This window comes from Taeniopygia guttata, chromosome 17 (genome assembly GCF_048771995.1).
Source record: "Taeniopygia guttata chromosome 17, bTaeGut7.mat, whole genome shotgun sequence".
NCBI lineage: Eukaryota > Metazoa > Chordata > Aves > Passeriformes > Estrildidae > Taeniopygia > Taeniopygia guttata.
This window is the reverse complement of record NC_133042.1, coordinates 290,286-305,948: the sequence shown is the minus strand read 5'-3', so window position 1 is coordinate 305,948 and position 15,663 is coordinate 290,286. Positions and strand designations below refer to the sequence as shown.

The following is a 15,663-nucleotide window of genomic DNA, read 5'->3' as shown; positions in this document are numbered from 1 at the left end:
GCAGGATTGTGCATGTTTGTGTGTTTGTGCCTGGGCATGCAAAGGTGTGTGCAGCTTTAGGTGTGGATGCAGGTATGTGGGGGTGCTTACATGTGGGTGTGCACGGATGAGGTGTGCATGCACATGGGTGTGCCAGCATGTGTGCACATGGGTGCACGTGTCTGTGCACACATGCATTTAGGAGGGGCGTGTGCATATGTGTGCGTGGGCACACATACCACCAGTGCATTGCAGGCAGTGAGAGGCAGCACGGAACCTGCACCCAGAGCAAGTCCCATGCAGAGGTGACATGTTGGTGTGACAGTGGCACTGCTGGGGCAGGATGCAGAACTGGCTGTGCCATGTAGGCACACCCTAGTGCCCTTTGCTGCCAACACCTGTGGGTCGGGGTGGGGGGGTATCTCCTCTTTGATCCCCAGCCCATTGCCACCAGGTGTGGAGTGGTGAGTGAAGCGTATCCTGTGGGTTCCCCAGCCTTGGCGATGGTGGCAGCAGCACTTGGCCTGGCTGAGGTAAGGTGCTGCAACACAATGGTGCTGCCTCTGCAGAGAGTGCCTGGCCAGCTGCTGCCACAGCTCACTCCACAGCCACCCCAGCAGGAGAGGAGCCACCGCAGCCTCATGCCAGCCCCCTCATGAGGACACAGGGTTTGGCATCCCAGCTTGTCCCTGTGGAGAAGACATCTTTGCCAGTTGTGGTAAACAGGGGTAGGAATCATGCTCATGGTGCATGAAGGCACTGAGGCAGACATGGGCAGCCTAGTATGTTCCCAATGATGAAGAAATGTTGTCTCCTCCAGTCCCAGGGGTACCCCATGCCTCCAGCATTCACACAGAACTCATGAATGGGGTCACCTACAGTGGTGTGCAATGGTGCCAACCCCTGGCCCCAGATCCTGTCCCTGTCTTAGCTTCTGTTCCTGACTAGAACCTGGGCTTGGGCATCAGAGCCACTGCATTCCCCAGAGCAGAGTGCGCTGCTGTGTGGGTCTGAGTCACGGCTGAGCCATGGGATGGGCAGGTGGGCTCCAGGGGCCCTACAGGTGGGAAGCACCAGGAGGGAGGATAAAAACCACCCCAATAGTGATTTGCAGTGTAAGTGCTGCCCTTAGCTCTGCCAACTGAGCTTCCCTGTGCCTGCTAACAAGCACACTGCAAATGAGGGCTGGGGAGACACAGGGATGCCCTGGCGCTCTCCCATGCCAGCACCTTGCTTCCATCGCCCCTCTCATCTGCCTCAGTATGTTTGCCTGCTGGCGCCCAAGGCTTTGACTGGGCCTCATGCATGTGGAACAGTCCCCAACACCAGCATCTCCTAGTGACACAGGGATTTTTCTAACAGAACCCTCTGACCAGACCCTGGTGATGCTGCAGGCAGGGGGGACACAGAGGGATCTCCACTGTGGCCCCACACTGGGACAGTTTTCCAATGGTAGCCCTATCTCTGCTGCCTCTGTGGTCACCCATAGTCCCAAGGGCTCTGCCCCAATGCAACGTCACTCAGGCCAGCCCCAGTCAGGGCTGCTCAGTCCTGAAGCCCCTGTAGAGGGGGCACAGAAGACAGTCATGTTCCCAAAGGCCATGAATAGTGCTTGGGGCTCCTGATCAGTGTATGGCTCTGCCCAGGGGAGGAGGCAGATGGGGACATTGAGAATGGCCCATGTGCTGCTGCCTGGTACTGTGCCCCATGGCCATGCCCAGGACTCCAGCCCCCATCCCTCTAGGCTGCCCATGCCACATGAGGGGCTCATCCCTGGCCTCCCACCATTCTGCCTCTCTGAAGGAGAGCATGTAGCATCCAGGTTTGCAGTGAGTTGTGACAGATTTCCTTCCTGCTGCAGTAGCCACAGCAGCCACAGGACATAAAAATTGCCAGAGATACATTTGCCAAAAGAAGAAAGAAAAGGGCTGTCAAGAGCAGGCAGCAGCTCAGGGCAGTCAGGCTGTGAGCTCCATTGCGGACCCATGAGGGAAGGATCAGTCCCTCAGCAGCAAGATAACTAATCAAGGGTGGTTTTAGGGCTATATTCCATGCAAAGGAGCTGGAAAGGGAAAATGTGGAACTGTAGCTCAGCAGTGAACAGCACTATCCAGCAGCTAACATGCACTGAGTCAGCAATGACCACATCTTGTCCAGGCCGTCAGAAGATGTGCCCAGGGTCTCCCATAGCAGGACTGACCTCTAAACCACGTGGGCATCTTTTGGGCTGAGTTAAAATAACACAAAAGTTCTGCATTCTCCAAACAGTACTGGGCTTTGTGTGAAAGAAATTCCTCAGCAGCTTCCTAGTGCCAGCCCAATGGGAACAGGCACTGCTGGACACTGAAGCACACACCATGCTGGACCTTATAGCACTTGGCATGTCCAGGAGCCCTATGTCCCTGAGCCAGGCCTTGTGCAGAACAGGGTCAGGACCCAGGTGGGTGTTCAGGGACGCTTGGCCCCAAACCGCAGCAGTGCCTGCAGACTAGAAGGTGCTACCACTCTGAGAAAAAGCACCAAAAAAAGCACAAGAGAAAAGTTTCTGGAAATTATTTTGGTTTAAAACCAAAAGTCCATCTTGGAACCAGGAAGAAGAAAGGCTTTCCAGGCTGATCCAAGTGCTACTTGGGGGTCTTTGTACCAATCTAATTCCTCCATGTTCCAAAAGATAAAATCTACTTTGAAACCAGCTCAGGGCACTGCCCAAGATGCCCCAGCATGTAGTAACAGGTGGCCAAGAAAGGTGTCACAGAGAAGGAGATAAAATTGGAAATTATACTAAGAGCAAAAAGGGTCATTGTTGCTAAGCCAGCTTGTTTTCTCATTCTAGTCTTCATTACATCTGACAAACCCAGAGAGAAGGCAGCAGCACATCTGGTATGCAGGCTGGCTCAGAAAGTTTCCAAGTAAATTGCTTGGGACAAGAAAAAGAGGGTTTTAGATGAAATATTTTTCAGGACAAGAGCCTGGGATTATTTTAAAAACAAAAGACTTGTCCTGCAAAAAGGGAGTACTTGGCCAACAATAAATTGTTCAAGAACCTTTTTCATTATCTGAATTTACAACGAAAAAGCAAAAAAACCCCAGCAGCTTGTATTCAAAGGAAAGTGCATTTTTCACCCAGCAGCACTGGCTCAGGCAATGCAGTGGAGACCGGGAAGATGCTGGGGTGCGCAGGGAAGCCCTGGCCCAGGAGAGCAGCAGCAGATGCTGACTCGGCTGCTCTGACCTGGGGGGGCCGCTATTTTTCAGTGTGTCAAACAGATTCCCCTCCCAAAGCGCTTTAAAGCACAAAGGATGAACGGCCGAGGGTCCCGCAGCCGGCGGGTCCCGCAGCGGAGATGCCACGCAACGGGTCTCCTCCTGGGGCAGCTCCATCCCTGCGCACCCGGCGGGGGCTGTTCCCTGCGGCCCTCCCCGCAGATGAGGGACCCCTCAGCCCCGGCGCCTCTCGTGACGCTGGGGATCCTCTGCTGCCGGCGTCTGTCCCGCGGCAGCATTGCCACGCACCGGGAATGCCGCACACCGACGTGCCCACGGCGGCTCCCCCAGCTCCGGCAGCCCGGGACCTCCCGGTGCCCGCCACCACTCCGCGCCGCCCCGCTCACCTTGAAGCCCGGCGGGCCCCGTGTGTCCCCAGAGCCGAGGAGGAGGACGAGGATGCCCAGTAGGCAGCCGAGGGCGAGAAGCAGGAGCAGGGCGGCCAGGCGGCGGGCCATGGCGGAGCCGGGCAGGTGAGCGGCTCGCAGCGGAGGCTCCAGCCGCTCCTCCTCCGCCGCCCCTCCCGGCTGAGTCAGCGCCGCCTCGGCCCACCCGGGCGGGACACCGGGCTCCGTGCACTGCGCGGGGCTGCCCGGGCTTTGAGTCCTGCGGCTGCTGCGGACCCGCGCTCAGATCTTCCTGCCCCCTCCGCTCCGAGACCAGACCGATCTACCCCCCCCCGGCACGGTTCTTTTGCCCAGGAGCAGCCCCGGCCCGGCCCCTCGGGTACCGCCCCGGCCCCAGAATCAGCTTTGTCCCTCGAGCATCACCGCTCCTGGGAGGGCTCAGCCCAATCCTGGTCCTCCTCCCAGGGCACAGCCTGTGTCATTGGGATCACCCCCATCTATACCCCTCTGGGCATGGTCCTTGACTCCGGGCTCAACCCCATCTTTCCCCCTCCCTGAGATTTAGCCCTTGGATGGGTTCAGTGGGACCTGGGAACATCCTGAGATACAGAAAAGCTCCAAGAACCTCTCATCTACAATGATTAACAGCTGTGGCTTTTAAGAACTTCGTGACAACCCTGAGGAGCCCAGATGTATATTGAGGCTGTTTTCAATATCATCACAAGTGAATAATGTGATTCATTTGCATAAGGAGCAGTGAGCCAAAGGAGGTTTGGTTCCTTCCTCTCAGAAGGACATTTGCAGCTTGCTTACACTGTGGGATATGACAGTGAACAAAATAATAAACAAGGAGAGAAGGCTGGAGGTCAGGGCTCCTAGAGCAGCTGGGTTGCAGGCTGAGAGTCACAACCTCACACTGAGGGTGTGAGCTGAGGCTCCTCATGCCTGCCTCACTCAACACTTTCCTGAAGCAAGGAGCTTTCCTGCTGCTCAAAGCTGACCCATGCACAGTACACATTGCAGCATTGCATCTTCTGCAGAGCTCCCTGCCCATCGCTGTGGTATTGGGGCGCTCAGGTGTTCATGGAACTAAGCCTTTGCCCAGGCCTTGTGGTTGCAGGAGCCCCCAGCCCTGATGCGCCACTCTATTGCACAGGTTCTGCAGCTGGAGGTCCCACAGGGGATGAGCTCCAGTGCTGTCCCCACCTTGACCCTGGCAGTGCCCATTACTGTGGAGCAGGACTTCTCTGCAGGACTGCTGTGTTCAATCTGTAAGTCTGTTTGCAGGGGTTTACCTCCTCACTTCACTTCATTAAGCACTTAACCCTGGAAAGTCCCTGTTAATCTATTCTAAAACATTAATACATTAATTTATGTGAAAAAATTATTTCCTTTTGCTGCTGATTATGCCACAGGAAACCACGGTCCTGTCCCTGAGGCTCAGCACAGCATCATTTCCTCTGCCTTTCTGCCTTCCCAGCTGACTCTTCTCAAGTTTCTATGGGAAAAATACCTGCCTATTATTGACTCTTCATGCTGCCAATCTCACCTTCTGAGGCAATCACCTGCCATCCTGCACAGTGCAACTGCACCAGGGATTATCATAGAGAGATTTTTTCTGGATTGCACTTAATCCCTTTCTCAAACCTCCTGCTTTGCCTTTAGATGGACAAGCAATGAAGCCTTCAAAAACTAAAAAGGAACAAAAAAAATCTCTTTTCTGGATGGTAGGGAGCAGAAACAGGGTTGGAGGAGCCCTGTGGGAGTAGGGATGGTCCCCCTGCTCCTCAGGTGGACCTTGTTTTGGTGGGTCCCATCCTGGGAGATATGTGTCCTCCATACCTTGGTCTTGTGCAGACTTGGCCATCCTATGCCCAGGCTGTCCATGGGTGGCTTTGAAATGGGAGCTGACATCCCTTCCCTCCAAAGGGTGGGCTGCTCCTCCTCTTCATGGGGTCACTCTTGCTACCTTCTTTCAGCCCCAAGGGGGTAGGGTCTGAGGTCTGAGGGAGCCCGTGCCAAGCCCTGGACAGTCACTGGTGTCCCAGGATACTCAACCTCCAGTGCAAACAGGAAGGCACCAAAAGTTTGGACATGCTGGGGTGGAAATACTCCCATTCCCAGGGGAATATCAGCCAGGCAAACACATGTGTAGCCAGAGAAATACCCAAATACCCCGTGACAGTACATTCAGGTGGGGAGCACCCCAACATGGCTGTCTGAGCTCAGCCCAGCCAGGGTCAGGCACTGCCAGCTGCTGCCCCAATAAGAGGGGTGGGTGGGGTGGTGCTCATGTCAGTTTTCCTTTCTCATGTAGCCCTGTCAAGGCACCACAGGCTGGAGAGCAGGGCACCAAGGGTGGCAGTGCCTCTGCCCATGGTGTGTGGGCAGCCCCACTCACTGACAGGGAACTCAGCCATGTCCCTGGGGAGGAGCAGGTGTCTGCGCTGAGGTGGCTGCCCCAGGTGGGCAGTGCCTGAGCTCCAGGCACAAGAAAGTTCAGTGTGAAAAAGCAAGTGAGGGGCAGGGAAGGCTTTGTGCCATGGAAGATGAAGCAGGCAACTCGCTCCAATGGCAGGAGGTGAGAGCAGCCTTGTTTGTCTGAGGAAACAGGAATGTGGATTTTGGGCACCATCAAAGAAAGGCAAGAACAGATGACACCTCTGCAGAATTCAGGTTGTGAAGCATACAATCTGCCCAAATGAACAGGTTCAATGAGCAAGCAGTTGTATGGAGAGCCAGCCCGGCACAGCCAGGTTGCCCTGCCACACTATTACTCTGGTGCCTTTCTACCTGCCATGCTGTCACCTATCTGCCTGCCACCCTGCTTGCCATCTGTCTGCCTGCCAGTGTCTCACCTCTATCACCTCTGTTGATCTCCACAGCACTGCTCTCCATACATTCATCCTTCCTTGACCATTCCCAGGGACAGAGGTATGCCATGAATTTTTAGGGAACTGCTTTGATAGTGGGAGGGACAAGATCCCCTCAGCATAACCAGATATGAAAATGGCATTGAAATCTGAAATAACTAGACAATCCACCAAGTGCAGGAGCAGAATTTGCTGTGGGGCAGCAATAAGTTCCCCACAATTTAATGCAAATTTTTCATGATTACATCCTGTTTCACCACTGCGATAGGGCCACAGCAGCAAAGTCTGATCTCACAGGATTGATCTCTCAGGAGCCAAACTCCCTACTGTACTGGTGTCTTTGGATCACCCCATACCTGGATAAACACAGATGAGCTTAAGCCCAGGTAAAGCTGGATGAGGATGTGGCACCAGCATGCCTGAGGCACCTGAAGACTCTAGTCTATATTTCTACATCCCCTGCAGCTAGTGTGGACATGGGCTTCAGCTCAGTGACTCAGAGAGACATGGCCTTCCTCCAAGGAGAAGCACAGACACAGACTCCCAGGAAAGAGAGGGCATGCTGGCACCCATCCCAGCTGGGCAGAGAAAAGCTTGTTCCTACCATGGAGCAGGAGAAACAATCCCTGGGGGCAGAGTGGAATGTGAGTACAAAGAGGAAAAGAGGAGGTGGAGAGTGCATTAAGTCACCCAGCAGTGCAGGGGAGCTCCACTTCCCCAGACAAAGGAGAGGGGTTTTCTAATCTATCTCTTCCAACAAAAGGCTCGGAGATAGGGCCACCTGGGTGAGGTTTGCAGGGTTGAATGAGGGATCAAAGGAGACACTGGAGCAGGAGAAGTATACTCGCTGGTGGCTCTGAGAGGTGGGTCTTGTTCTTTGTTCTTTTGTTCTGTGGGACTCAGGGCTTCAAAACGGCTTTGTAAAACATGGATAAGCACATCTGGGAGCACTGGTCGGCGGCCCTGCAGCTCCATATGTGGTTGGGTAATAACAGGAAGAACACAATGATCGTGTAGATACTGAAACAGGCTGCGGTCCAAAGGGAGGGGTTAGGGACAGGGTTCTCTGCTCCCATCTGCAAGCTTCTCAGACAACAGCAAGTGCAGGGGGCCATTCAAACCACAAACATTGAATAGCTTTGGGATTGGTCCAGCGCACACCAGCCCTGAGCAATGCACAAACAATCCCACAACAGACTCCAGAGCTGCTGCAGCACAACATTGGTCTCAGCCCAGGCAGAAGCCCTGGGGGTCGTGACCTGCCCCTGAGGGAGCACTGGAAGCCAGTGGGGTTCCTCTGCAGAGGCACTGTCCTGGTGTAGGGCAAATCTGGGAGAAGAACTAAAAAGGGGCTCCCCCAGAAAGGCAACCCACACTGCCCCTCTCCCCAACCGGTTCAGGGAAAATGTCCTTGGAGAAATGTCCTGTTTATTTAACAGGCAAAGCACTCCCCAGCACAAAAAAAATGAACAATACCAGACAACAAAGCTCATTTGCTGCTCTGAAGAGATGACAACTTCAGAAAGTCTCTCCTGTGGCTGGTCGCTCTGTTATCAGTCCCTCCGGCACTGGGAAATGCTGCTGCCCAGAGTAGGTCACAAAGTGAAAGCTCTCGCTGCTCCGGTCCAGGTCCGGCGCAGGTTCAAACAGGTCCAAGAAAAGGGAAAGAAAAAACAACAGTCCAGGGAAAACTTCTCTGCCTCCAACTGGCTAAACTAGCTAAAAAGCAAAGAAGTGCTCTCTTCTGCTCCGTCCGTGCCCAGACAGCACAGTCCAGTGCAGAATGTGGAGTGTTGCTTTTAGAGGAGTGCAGTCTCTGATAACCAACTCCGTGCTTCGTCTTCTCTCTGCCTTCGCCCTCAGAACCAGTCTTGAAGGCACAGAATATCCAGGATAAACAGAACAGATGACTGGGGATACAAGCATCAGAAAGTCACCCTAGGACAGGCACTCAGACCAAGAACCATCAGGGACAGAGAGGGACTGGCTGGAGGGCAGACTGTAGCAACCAGAAGGACATTAGGAACAGCATGAGGCTGCAAAGGTGTTCCCAGAAGGAGCACAGCCCCCATCTGCCTCTGAAGCACAGACCAAGGAGTAAGGGCAGTGACTTGTTCTTTTGGTCTCAAATTGGGCTGAGGCTGCTCAACTGTCCACAGGCTGTGGTCCGTGGGAGAAATCTCCCAGCCCTGTTCTCAATCCAGACCCCAATCCCACTCCCATTCCCAATCTCAGCTCTGCCTGGGAGCTGCCCTGGAGGCACAGCCAGAGGGAGGAGTGGGAACCTGCTCTCAGTCCTCAGGACTCTGTGACTCCATTTAGAACCTGGACTGATGTACCCTGGGACTCAGCTGAGGCATCAGGTGTATTTTTTTAGCTAGTGCAGACCAATGCAGGCCACTGTGCAAGCCCAGAGATGCCTCTTCGTCAGGGACTTCCAGGCAGAATGAGTCCTGCACCAATGAAAGGACTTGGATTTCTGGGCTTCTCCAGCTGCTGGGGCTGACTCCCCTGTATCTCGTTGCCTTGCATGGAGGAATCACAGTACTGTGTGGGGTATCAGGAAACCTCCCAGCTGCCTCTCCTCCTGTTGGGTCTATCCTGCATTCCAGCAGAGATGTGTGAACCTGGACCCAGAAAGATGTTTTTACTCAGGGTGCATTTACCCACATCTCCACTTGCACGAAGTTGGAGTCAGACAGGACTGGAATGGAAGCAAGGATCTGTCAGGAATTTCTGGGGATGCTTTCACCAGTCCCAGCACTAAGGCCACAGCACACACATGTGAGGCATTTTGGGTGTTTTTGAGTCTGTGGCCAGTGAAGTTGCAAATCCAACCAGTGTTTACACTAGTAGAGTAAAAAAATAAGGGAATGCAACAACCTCCCTCAGTCAGGAGTGAGCTCTTGACTGAGTGCAGCTCCTGCTGAGCCTCTGCACCCTGTGAGTGGGAGCCCACTGATGTATTCCAGCCTTGGCTCCAAGCCCAGATCTTGTCCTCTTAGAGACATTAAAGGTCTGGAAGGATCTTGGTGTATCCAAGGCAATAATCCCCCTTCTGGCAAGGATCCTTGCCTGGAAGGAAAATCAAACCCAAGTACAAATCTCTATTCTTGCCTCACTTTCTAAACCCTTTTTTGTCTGCTGTTTTCCAGGACAGTGTTTGTGTGATCCAAGCCCTGGGGGAGTCCATGAGCAGGGATCCCTGTTGTTCTGGCATTGAATCAGCCAGGAAGTAGCTTTTCCAGAAAAGCCCCATTGGTTTCTCCTGGTTGTTTTGCTCAGAGCTGTCTCCTGCCAGGACAGAGGAGTAGGAAGTGTCAAGGCACAGGGCAGCCCCTCAGGCTGACAGCCTTGTTCCCACAGCCCTGGCATGACAACTGATGAACTCTCTCCCCAAGCTTGTGACATGAGCCTGTGGATGCTGGCACAGGAGAGCACACAGAACATCCCTCCCTTACACCGTGGCCCCAGGGCAGGGGTGTCCTTGGCACATGGAGGCCCAGGGTCATAGTCACATCCTGCTGGCTCCATGCAGCCACTACAAGCTCACCTGTCCCTAAGCCTGTTAGGACAGGTTGCGTGAACACAAGCAAAGCATGTGACATGAAGGAAGGGAGCACCACGTGCAGATCCTCCTGGGCAGCCTTGTGGCAAGGGGCTGATCCCCATTCTCAGTGTGAGGGAGAGGATGGTGGTGGGGTGGGGACAGAGCTGGCAGGATGGAGGGGAAAATTATCTTCTGCTTGGAAAAAAGCAGGGAACTACTTGTCACTTTTCTTAAACTGGCCAACACTACCCACAGGCTCCAATTCCAAGTGGGAAGCCACGTTTTGAACAATCTCAGCTCATCCCCACAAGCAACAGGTCATGGCCATGGTGAGCAGCTGGGCCATGCAGAGGCTGAGCTCTTGCCTGGCTTTCAGGGCAACAGACTCACTGAAGCAGCCCATGGCCATCACCACAGCCCCATGGAGACCCACAGCAAGAACAGACTCCCGGGGGAGGCTGAGGCACCCAGGCTGTCCTCGCTGAGCCCCACCAAAGCATCAGGGGGCTCTGACTGAACAGGGTGCTGTTGGGGGCAGCTGAGGGGCCCTTCTGCCAACTCTGCTACGCATTGCCCAGAAGCCTGAAGTGAACAGGGCCTTGGGACGCTGCAAAGGTCCCCATAAGTGACAAGATGATAGTTAGCAGGGCATGAGGAAGTAGGCCGCGTGAGGGTATCTTCTCTTCCTGGGGTGTGTACAAGCATTATTGTCCCCTGTCCCCCAAAACTCACATCCTTTCTGGATGGTCTCTTATTCCCCTGTTATCTACATTGAACCTGGCTATATGAGGAATTTGTGTCCCTTGATGTTCCAAACAGAACCTATTACTCCATGCTCAGCTCTTGTACTGATCTGCAAGGAGAATTCAAGTAACGAAATGATATGGTTTGTATAGGCATATCTGCATCAGCTCTTCTGTGCAGTGAATTTGCTCATTTACCATTGCTGATGCATGGAGAAATTCTCTGCCCAAAGGTTCCCTCAAATTCTGCGCCCCCCCATCGCCCCCTCCCCCACCATGAGGTGGGGAACATCAAGAAGAATTGTCCTGCAGTGTTCCCTCTCCTCCCCACCCTACAGTCCTTCTGGGGAAAGCTCTGCATCACAGAAACATCTTGTCTGGACTCCTTGGTTTTGCCTGTCTCTTTTTCCATTGTTTTCCATCAGGAGCCATGAGAGCAGCCCCAGCAAGCACACTGGCTCAGATCTCCCCACAAGCCTGGAACAGTCCTTTGTCAAAACAGTGACTGCCTTAACAATGCTAAAGTTAAATTTGCGGCCCCAATAATGTATTTTTCTTGTGACAGATGGTCACTGCCTCCATGCAAAGGTACACAGCCCTTAAGTACACCCCTCCAGCCAGCAGGCTCATTTCCAGTCCTTTACACATCCCAAAATGCAGCAAGAAATCTCAGGAGAGCCATTTCCTTTGCTAGAGTTGAGGGCTCCAGCCATGGCTGACACGATGTGTACTCTCTTCCCAGCCTTAGTCCAAATGGCACTTTCCCACCCTCTCCCCACCCAAGGATCCCAGCCAGACCCTTCCCTACCTATTGGGATTCCAATGTGCAGCCTCAGCCAGCTGACTGCTGGAGGTCAGGAGATGACTTGAAGCTACCCATGCTGGACCCAGACTGGAAGAGCATCCTTTGTTCTTGACAAAGAACTTCCCGGTGCCATCCTGCTGACGGAGCCAAAAACCAAATCCACTGCCCAGGGGCTCCAGGACTCAGCTCCCACTGCCCTCAGGAAGTCAGTGCTCAAATGCTCCCAGGCCTCCCAGTCATTGATGGGGGCAGAAGAGTACAGAAGCCCTTCTGAAGGGAGCACTGGGGATGTCACAGGCTGTTATTCCTGCCTCCAGCTGTCCCTGCTCCTGGTACCAGAACAAGCCCCTTGTGTCCAGCAGAGCAATGATACATAGGCAGGGCAGGTGATGGCACACTCAAGCGAATGATGGCACAGGCAGTTGATGGCACGGGCAGACAGTGGCACACAGAGCACAGATTCACTTCCCACCACTGTGACAGGGAGGGCAGTGTGAGGTGCCCAAAACAGCCTGGAATGCCCCTGACTGGCTGCAGGAGCCCTGTTTCAGGGCTGGCAGCAATGGGCTTGCTGCAACACAAGGGCAGGAGAGCGGGTGCTCTGACCCTTTGCCAAGGCTCAGCCAAAGGATCTCTCCCTCTCCCCATATTGCCTCTCAGCCCTGGGTGCTTCCTGGGAGCATCCCTCCCTGTTCCTGATGCCCAGACCCTGCAGGATCCCCACCCAAACCTGCTGACATCTGGTCAAAGGGCAGAAGATCTTTCCCAGCTGCTGACAGCTCCCACTTTGGGCAAAGACCACTGGGACCTCTCTTTCCCAAACACAATCCCTTGACTTCCACCTCCCAGCAAGTCCTCCAGCAGCCAGACTTGTCTCCTTCCAGCAAAACTGAGGCTCTACAGAGCTGCCCAGAAATAGGGATGAGCTTTGTACAGCTGCAGTGAAATCACCTGTTACTGTTGAGCTAAATCATACCCCGGCCAGGAAATTATTCAGCTTTAATCAATTTATGAATCCCATTTTGTCCCAGATTTAACCCTCTTGCTTCACCACCATTTCCCAACCTGGAACCTTTTGTATGAACTCTCCTCCTGAATTCCTGGTGCACCCCAGGCCCCCCCAGCTATATAAGAGCTTTTTCTCAAGTAGCTCAGAACACAAAGATGGGAGTCAGATGATCCAAAATCGTGACAATGAAAAACCTCTAACATTTATGACTGGCAGAGATTTTCATGGTTATACTTTTCAGGTTTTGGACATATCTGCAGAACTTGACTTTTAATTCTCTTTCAGGAGAAACTTGAGCTTCTGGGCTGATTATGGCATGCCACCAGCTTGAATGTGAGAAAATCATGTGTTGTGAAGATCTTAAAAAGCCCTGGGAAGCCTCATTCATTTCCTCCTCCTCTACGTGTTACCAACCAATGTGACTGATGTGCAGCTGGATGCTCCCAAGGATGTATAGGGATCTCTCCTGCTGCAGAGGGACACCTGCAGCCCCAGGGCTGCACATACCCATTCCTGTCCCAAAACAGACACATGGGTGTCTTAAGGCCACTTCAGGCAGGTCCTCTGAAACATGATGAATGTTGCTTCAGCACAAAGCAAGTCTGGGACAGCTCCACAGCCCCCATGGCACAGCATCACCCTCAGTGCTGGGCAGGGCTCCAGTCCATTCTGGAGTCCAGCTCCCTCCTTCACTAACACTGGCCCAGAGGAAGCCATGGAGATGCTCTGAGGGTTGGAGCCCTTCTGCTCTGGAGCTAGACTGGGACAGCTGAGGGTTTTCACCTGGAGAAGGCTCCATGGAGACCTCAGAGCCCCTTGCAGTGCCTAAAGGGACTCTGGGAGAGAGGGAGAGGGACTGGGGACAAGGGCCTGGAAGTGACAAGGGGGAATGGCCTTAGTGGTTAGATGGGATATTGGGAAGAAATCCTTCCCTGTTAGGGTGGTGAGGCCCTGCAAAGGGTGCCCAGAGAAACTGTGGCTGCCCCATCCTGGAAGTGTCCAAGGCCAGGCTGGACAGGTCTTGGAACTACCTGGGACACTGGAAGGTGTCCCTGCCCATGGCCAGGGGTGAAACAAGATGGACTTTAAGGTCCCTTGCAACTTGAACCATTGTATGGTTCTGATCTGTGAAATATTTTGAAGAAAAGGTCCCATGACAAATGTTCTCTGCTGCAGGACAAAAGAGCAATCAGGACCCTCATCTGGGATGGCACCAGTTAAACGCACCTGTGGGGTTGAAGTAGATTGCAGAGGTGATTTCCCTTCCCCCACAAGGGGAAGGGAAATAGAGAACAGCTATGTTCTGGGATGATCTCAGGCCTTCAGGGCTGCTAATGCTTCACTCAAGGCCATGGCCCTCCCCTTTTAAGATACATTTGTGCTTGGACAAAAGGAAAGGAAAAACCTACCCATGTTAATTAGAAGGGAACTGGCAGTGACCTCCAGGTGCTCCTCTGTGCCTGCAGGGATACGGCCATGCCCAGGGAGAGCTTGGAAAGGATGCTTGTCCCACCTCCTGCTATCAGGTTTCAACAGATGACTTGGATTAAACAACTGAGCGCAAATTTTCCAGTTTCATGTGGATTTTAGTTTTTGTGAGGTGGAAGAACAATCATGGTTTTGTGGGCTAGTGACAGGTGCTGCAGGGAAACACTGCCCTGTTGTGGGGAAAAGCTTTCCTTACTGGAGCGATTTCTTTTTGCTCAAAGTCTCTGGGCAGGGCTGAAGTTAAACCCTCAGCAGAGAAACAGTGCACGAGTGTGAAATTTGGCAGCACGTAGGGGTGCAAGCGACTTGCCAGAGGCGTTCACCAGTCACTTTTCTCCTTTCTAAGGAGCAGATGGTGAGGTTCAGATCTCAAACTCCCTTTGTGTTTGATCCAGGTGCTGGAGCAGCTGCCCAGGTTGGTGTGTCCTCCAGGAGAGCTAACATCAACCTAGGTGTGCCAAATTCCGGTCAGGACAGACATGGTCCTGCCTGGTATGTATCAACCAGACAGGAGCTGGGCAGGAGCTGCTATGGATGAGCATCCACATCTTGTTTCCAGTGCATTCCCCTTCTGCTCTAGCCTGGTCCCCATCCCGCCAGAGGGACATTGTGTCCTTGGGACTGTATTGGTAAGGTTTGGGCAGGGGGGGTCTGTAGAGTGTCTTAGTGAGAAGGCACCAGAAGCTGTCCCAGTGGACCCACTACCACCCAAAGCTGAGCCTGCCAGCAGTGAATGGGGGGTCCTCTGGGATAATGTTTTTAAGAAAGAGTAAAAACCACTGCACAGCCCTGCAGATCCTAGTTCAGTGGAGAGGGAGGAGAGGAGGTGCTCCAGGTGCAAGAACAGATTACCTGCAGCCTGTGGGGATGACCTGAAGAGGCAGCTGTGCTGAAACCTATGAAGGTCCATGGTGGAGCACGAGCACGTAATGAACAGAAGAGCCTTCCTGGTTCCATGGCAATACTGAGACACTGCTGGCTTGAGCTAAGTACTGATATTAGCTAATTGCTCTGTTTGTTTTCTCTAAACCACTTGGGGATGACCTACACCCCCCACCCACACTGCCATTCTAGGACTGGATGCAAATAGCAGAACCTGTGGAATCGTGGGAGGGGGTTTTGGGGATGAAAACACCCCTAAATGCAGGGCTGGGCACAGTGGAGGGGGCTGGATGGGTGTGCTGGCTGGGGAAAAGGGAACCACGTCGCTGGTCTATGTCTGACCTGTCACCAGAGCCTCCAGAGGACTGGACTGGGTGTGGGAAGCAGGAACAAAGGAACAACTCTTCCTGGTGTTACCAGGAGGAAAGGAAAGACGACAATCTGCTGATCCAGACTTCAGCAACAGACTGCACACCGCTTCACCCTTTGGCTACCAGTGTGCCATGAGGAAAGGAGGGGGGACAGTTGCTGATCCAGACTTCAGCTACAGACCGGACACCTCTTCACCCTTCGGCTACCAGTGAGCCATGAAGACTTCAGGGACAGACTCTGCAGCTTTCTGCCCCTTGGGCTACCTGGAAAAAGCTACAACAGTGGGGGCGAGCTCCATGTCGAGCCCCCTGCCCAGATGATATTTTTAATAAAGAGCTGAACATTAATAAA

General features: G+C 53.5%; 2 protein-coding genes and 1 long non-coding RNA gene across 12 annotated transcripts in view; 2 read left to right on the top strand and 1 right to left on the bottom strand.

Annotated features, from left to right (window-relative positions):
• The window catches only part of ENTPD2 (ectonucleoside triphosphate diphosphohydrolase 2), a 10,848-nt gene extending 7,121 nt beyond the window's left edge, over positions 1–3,727 (bottom strand). For all 3 annotated transcript variants that reach the window (XM_012578192.5, XM_072936738.1, XM_072936739.1), the window contains exon 1: positions 3,591–3,727. In XM_012578192.5, the coding sequence (XP_012433646.2) occupies positions 3,591–3,701 (111 nt within the window). In that variant the 5' untranslated portion in view covers positions 3,702–3,727. The remainder of the gene's footprint in view (positions 1–3,590) is intronic.
• The window catches only part of LOC140685235 (uncharacterized), a 7,377-nt gene extending 3,468 nt beyond the window's left edge, over positions 1–3,909 (top strand). The window contains exon 2 of the long non-coding RNA XR_012058536.1: positions 3,235–3,909. This is a non-coding gene — a long non-coding RNA (uncharacterized lncRNA). The remainder of the gene's footprint in view (positions 1–3,234) is intronic.
• TMEM141 (transmembrane protein 141) overlaps positions 1–15,663 on the top strand; it is a 26,221-nt gene extending 10,558 nt beyond the window's left edge. For 7 of the 8 annotated variants that reach the window (XM_030286704.4, XM_030286710.4, XM_030286706.4 and 4 more), the window contains 2 exons: positions 4,747–4,861; positions 12,856–15,663. In XM_030286704.4, coding sequence (XP_030142564.1) covers positions 4,747–4,861; positions 12,856–12,901 — 161 coding nt within the window. In that variant the 3' untranslated portion in view covers positions 12,902–15,663. Of the gene's footprint in view, positions 1–4,746; positions 4,862–5,005; positions 8,141–12,855 lie in introns of those variants that run through there. The other variant, XM_030286711.4, reaches the window with a different exon arrangement.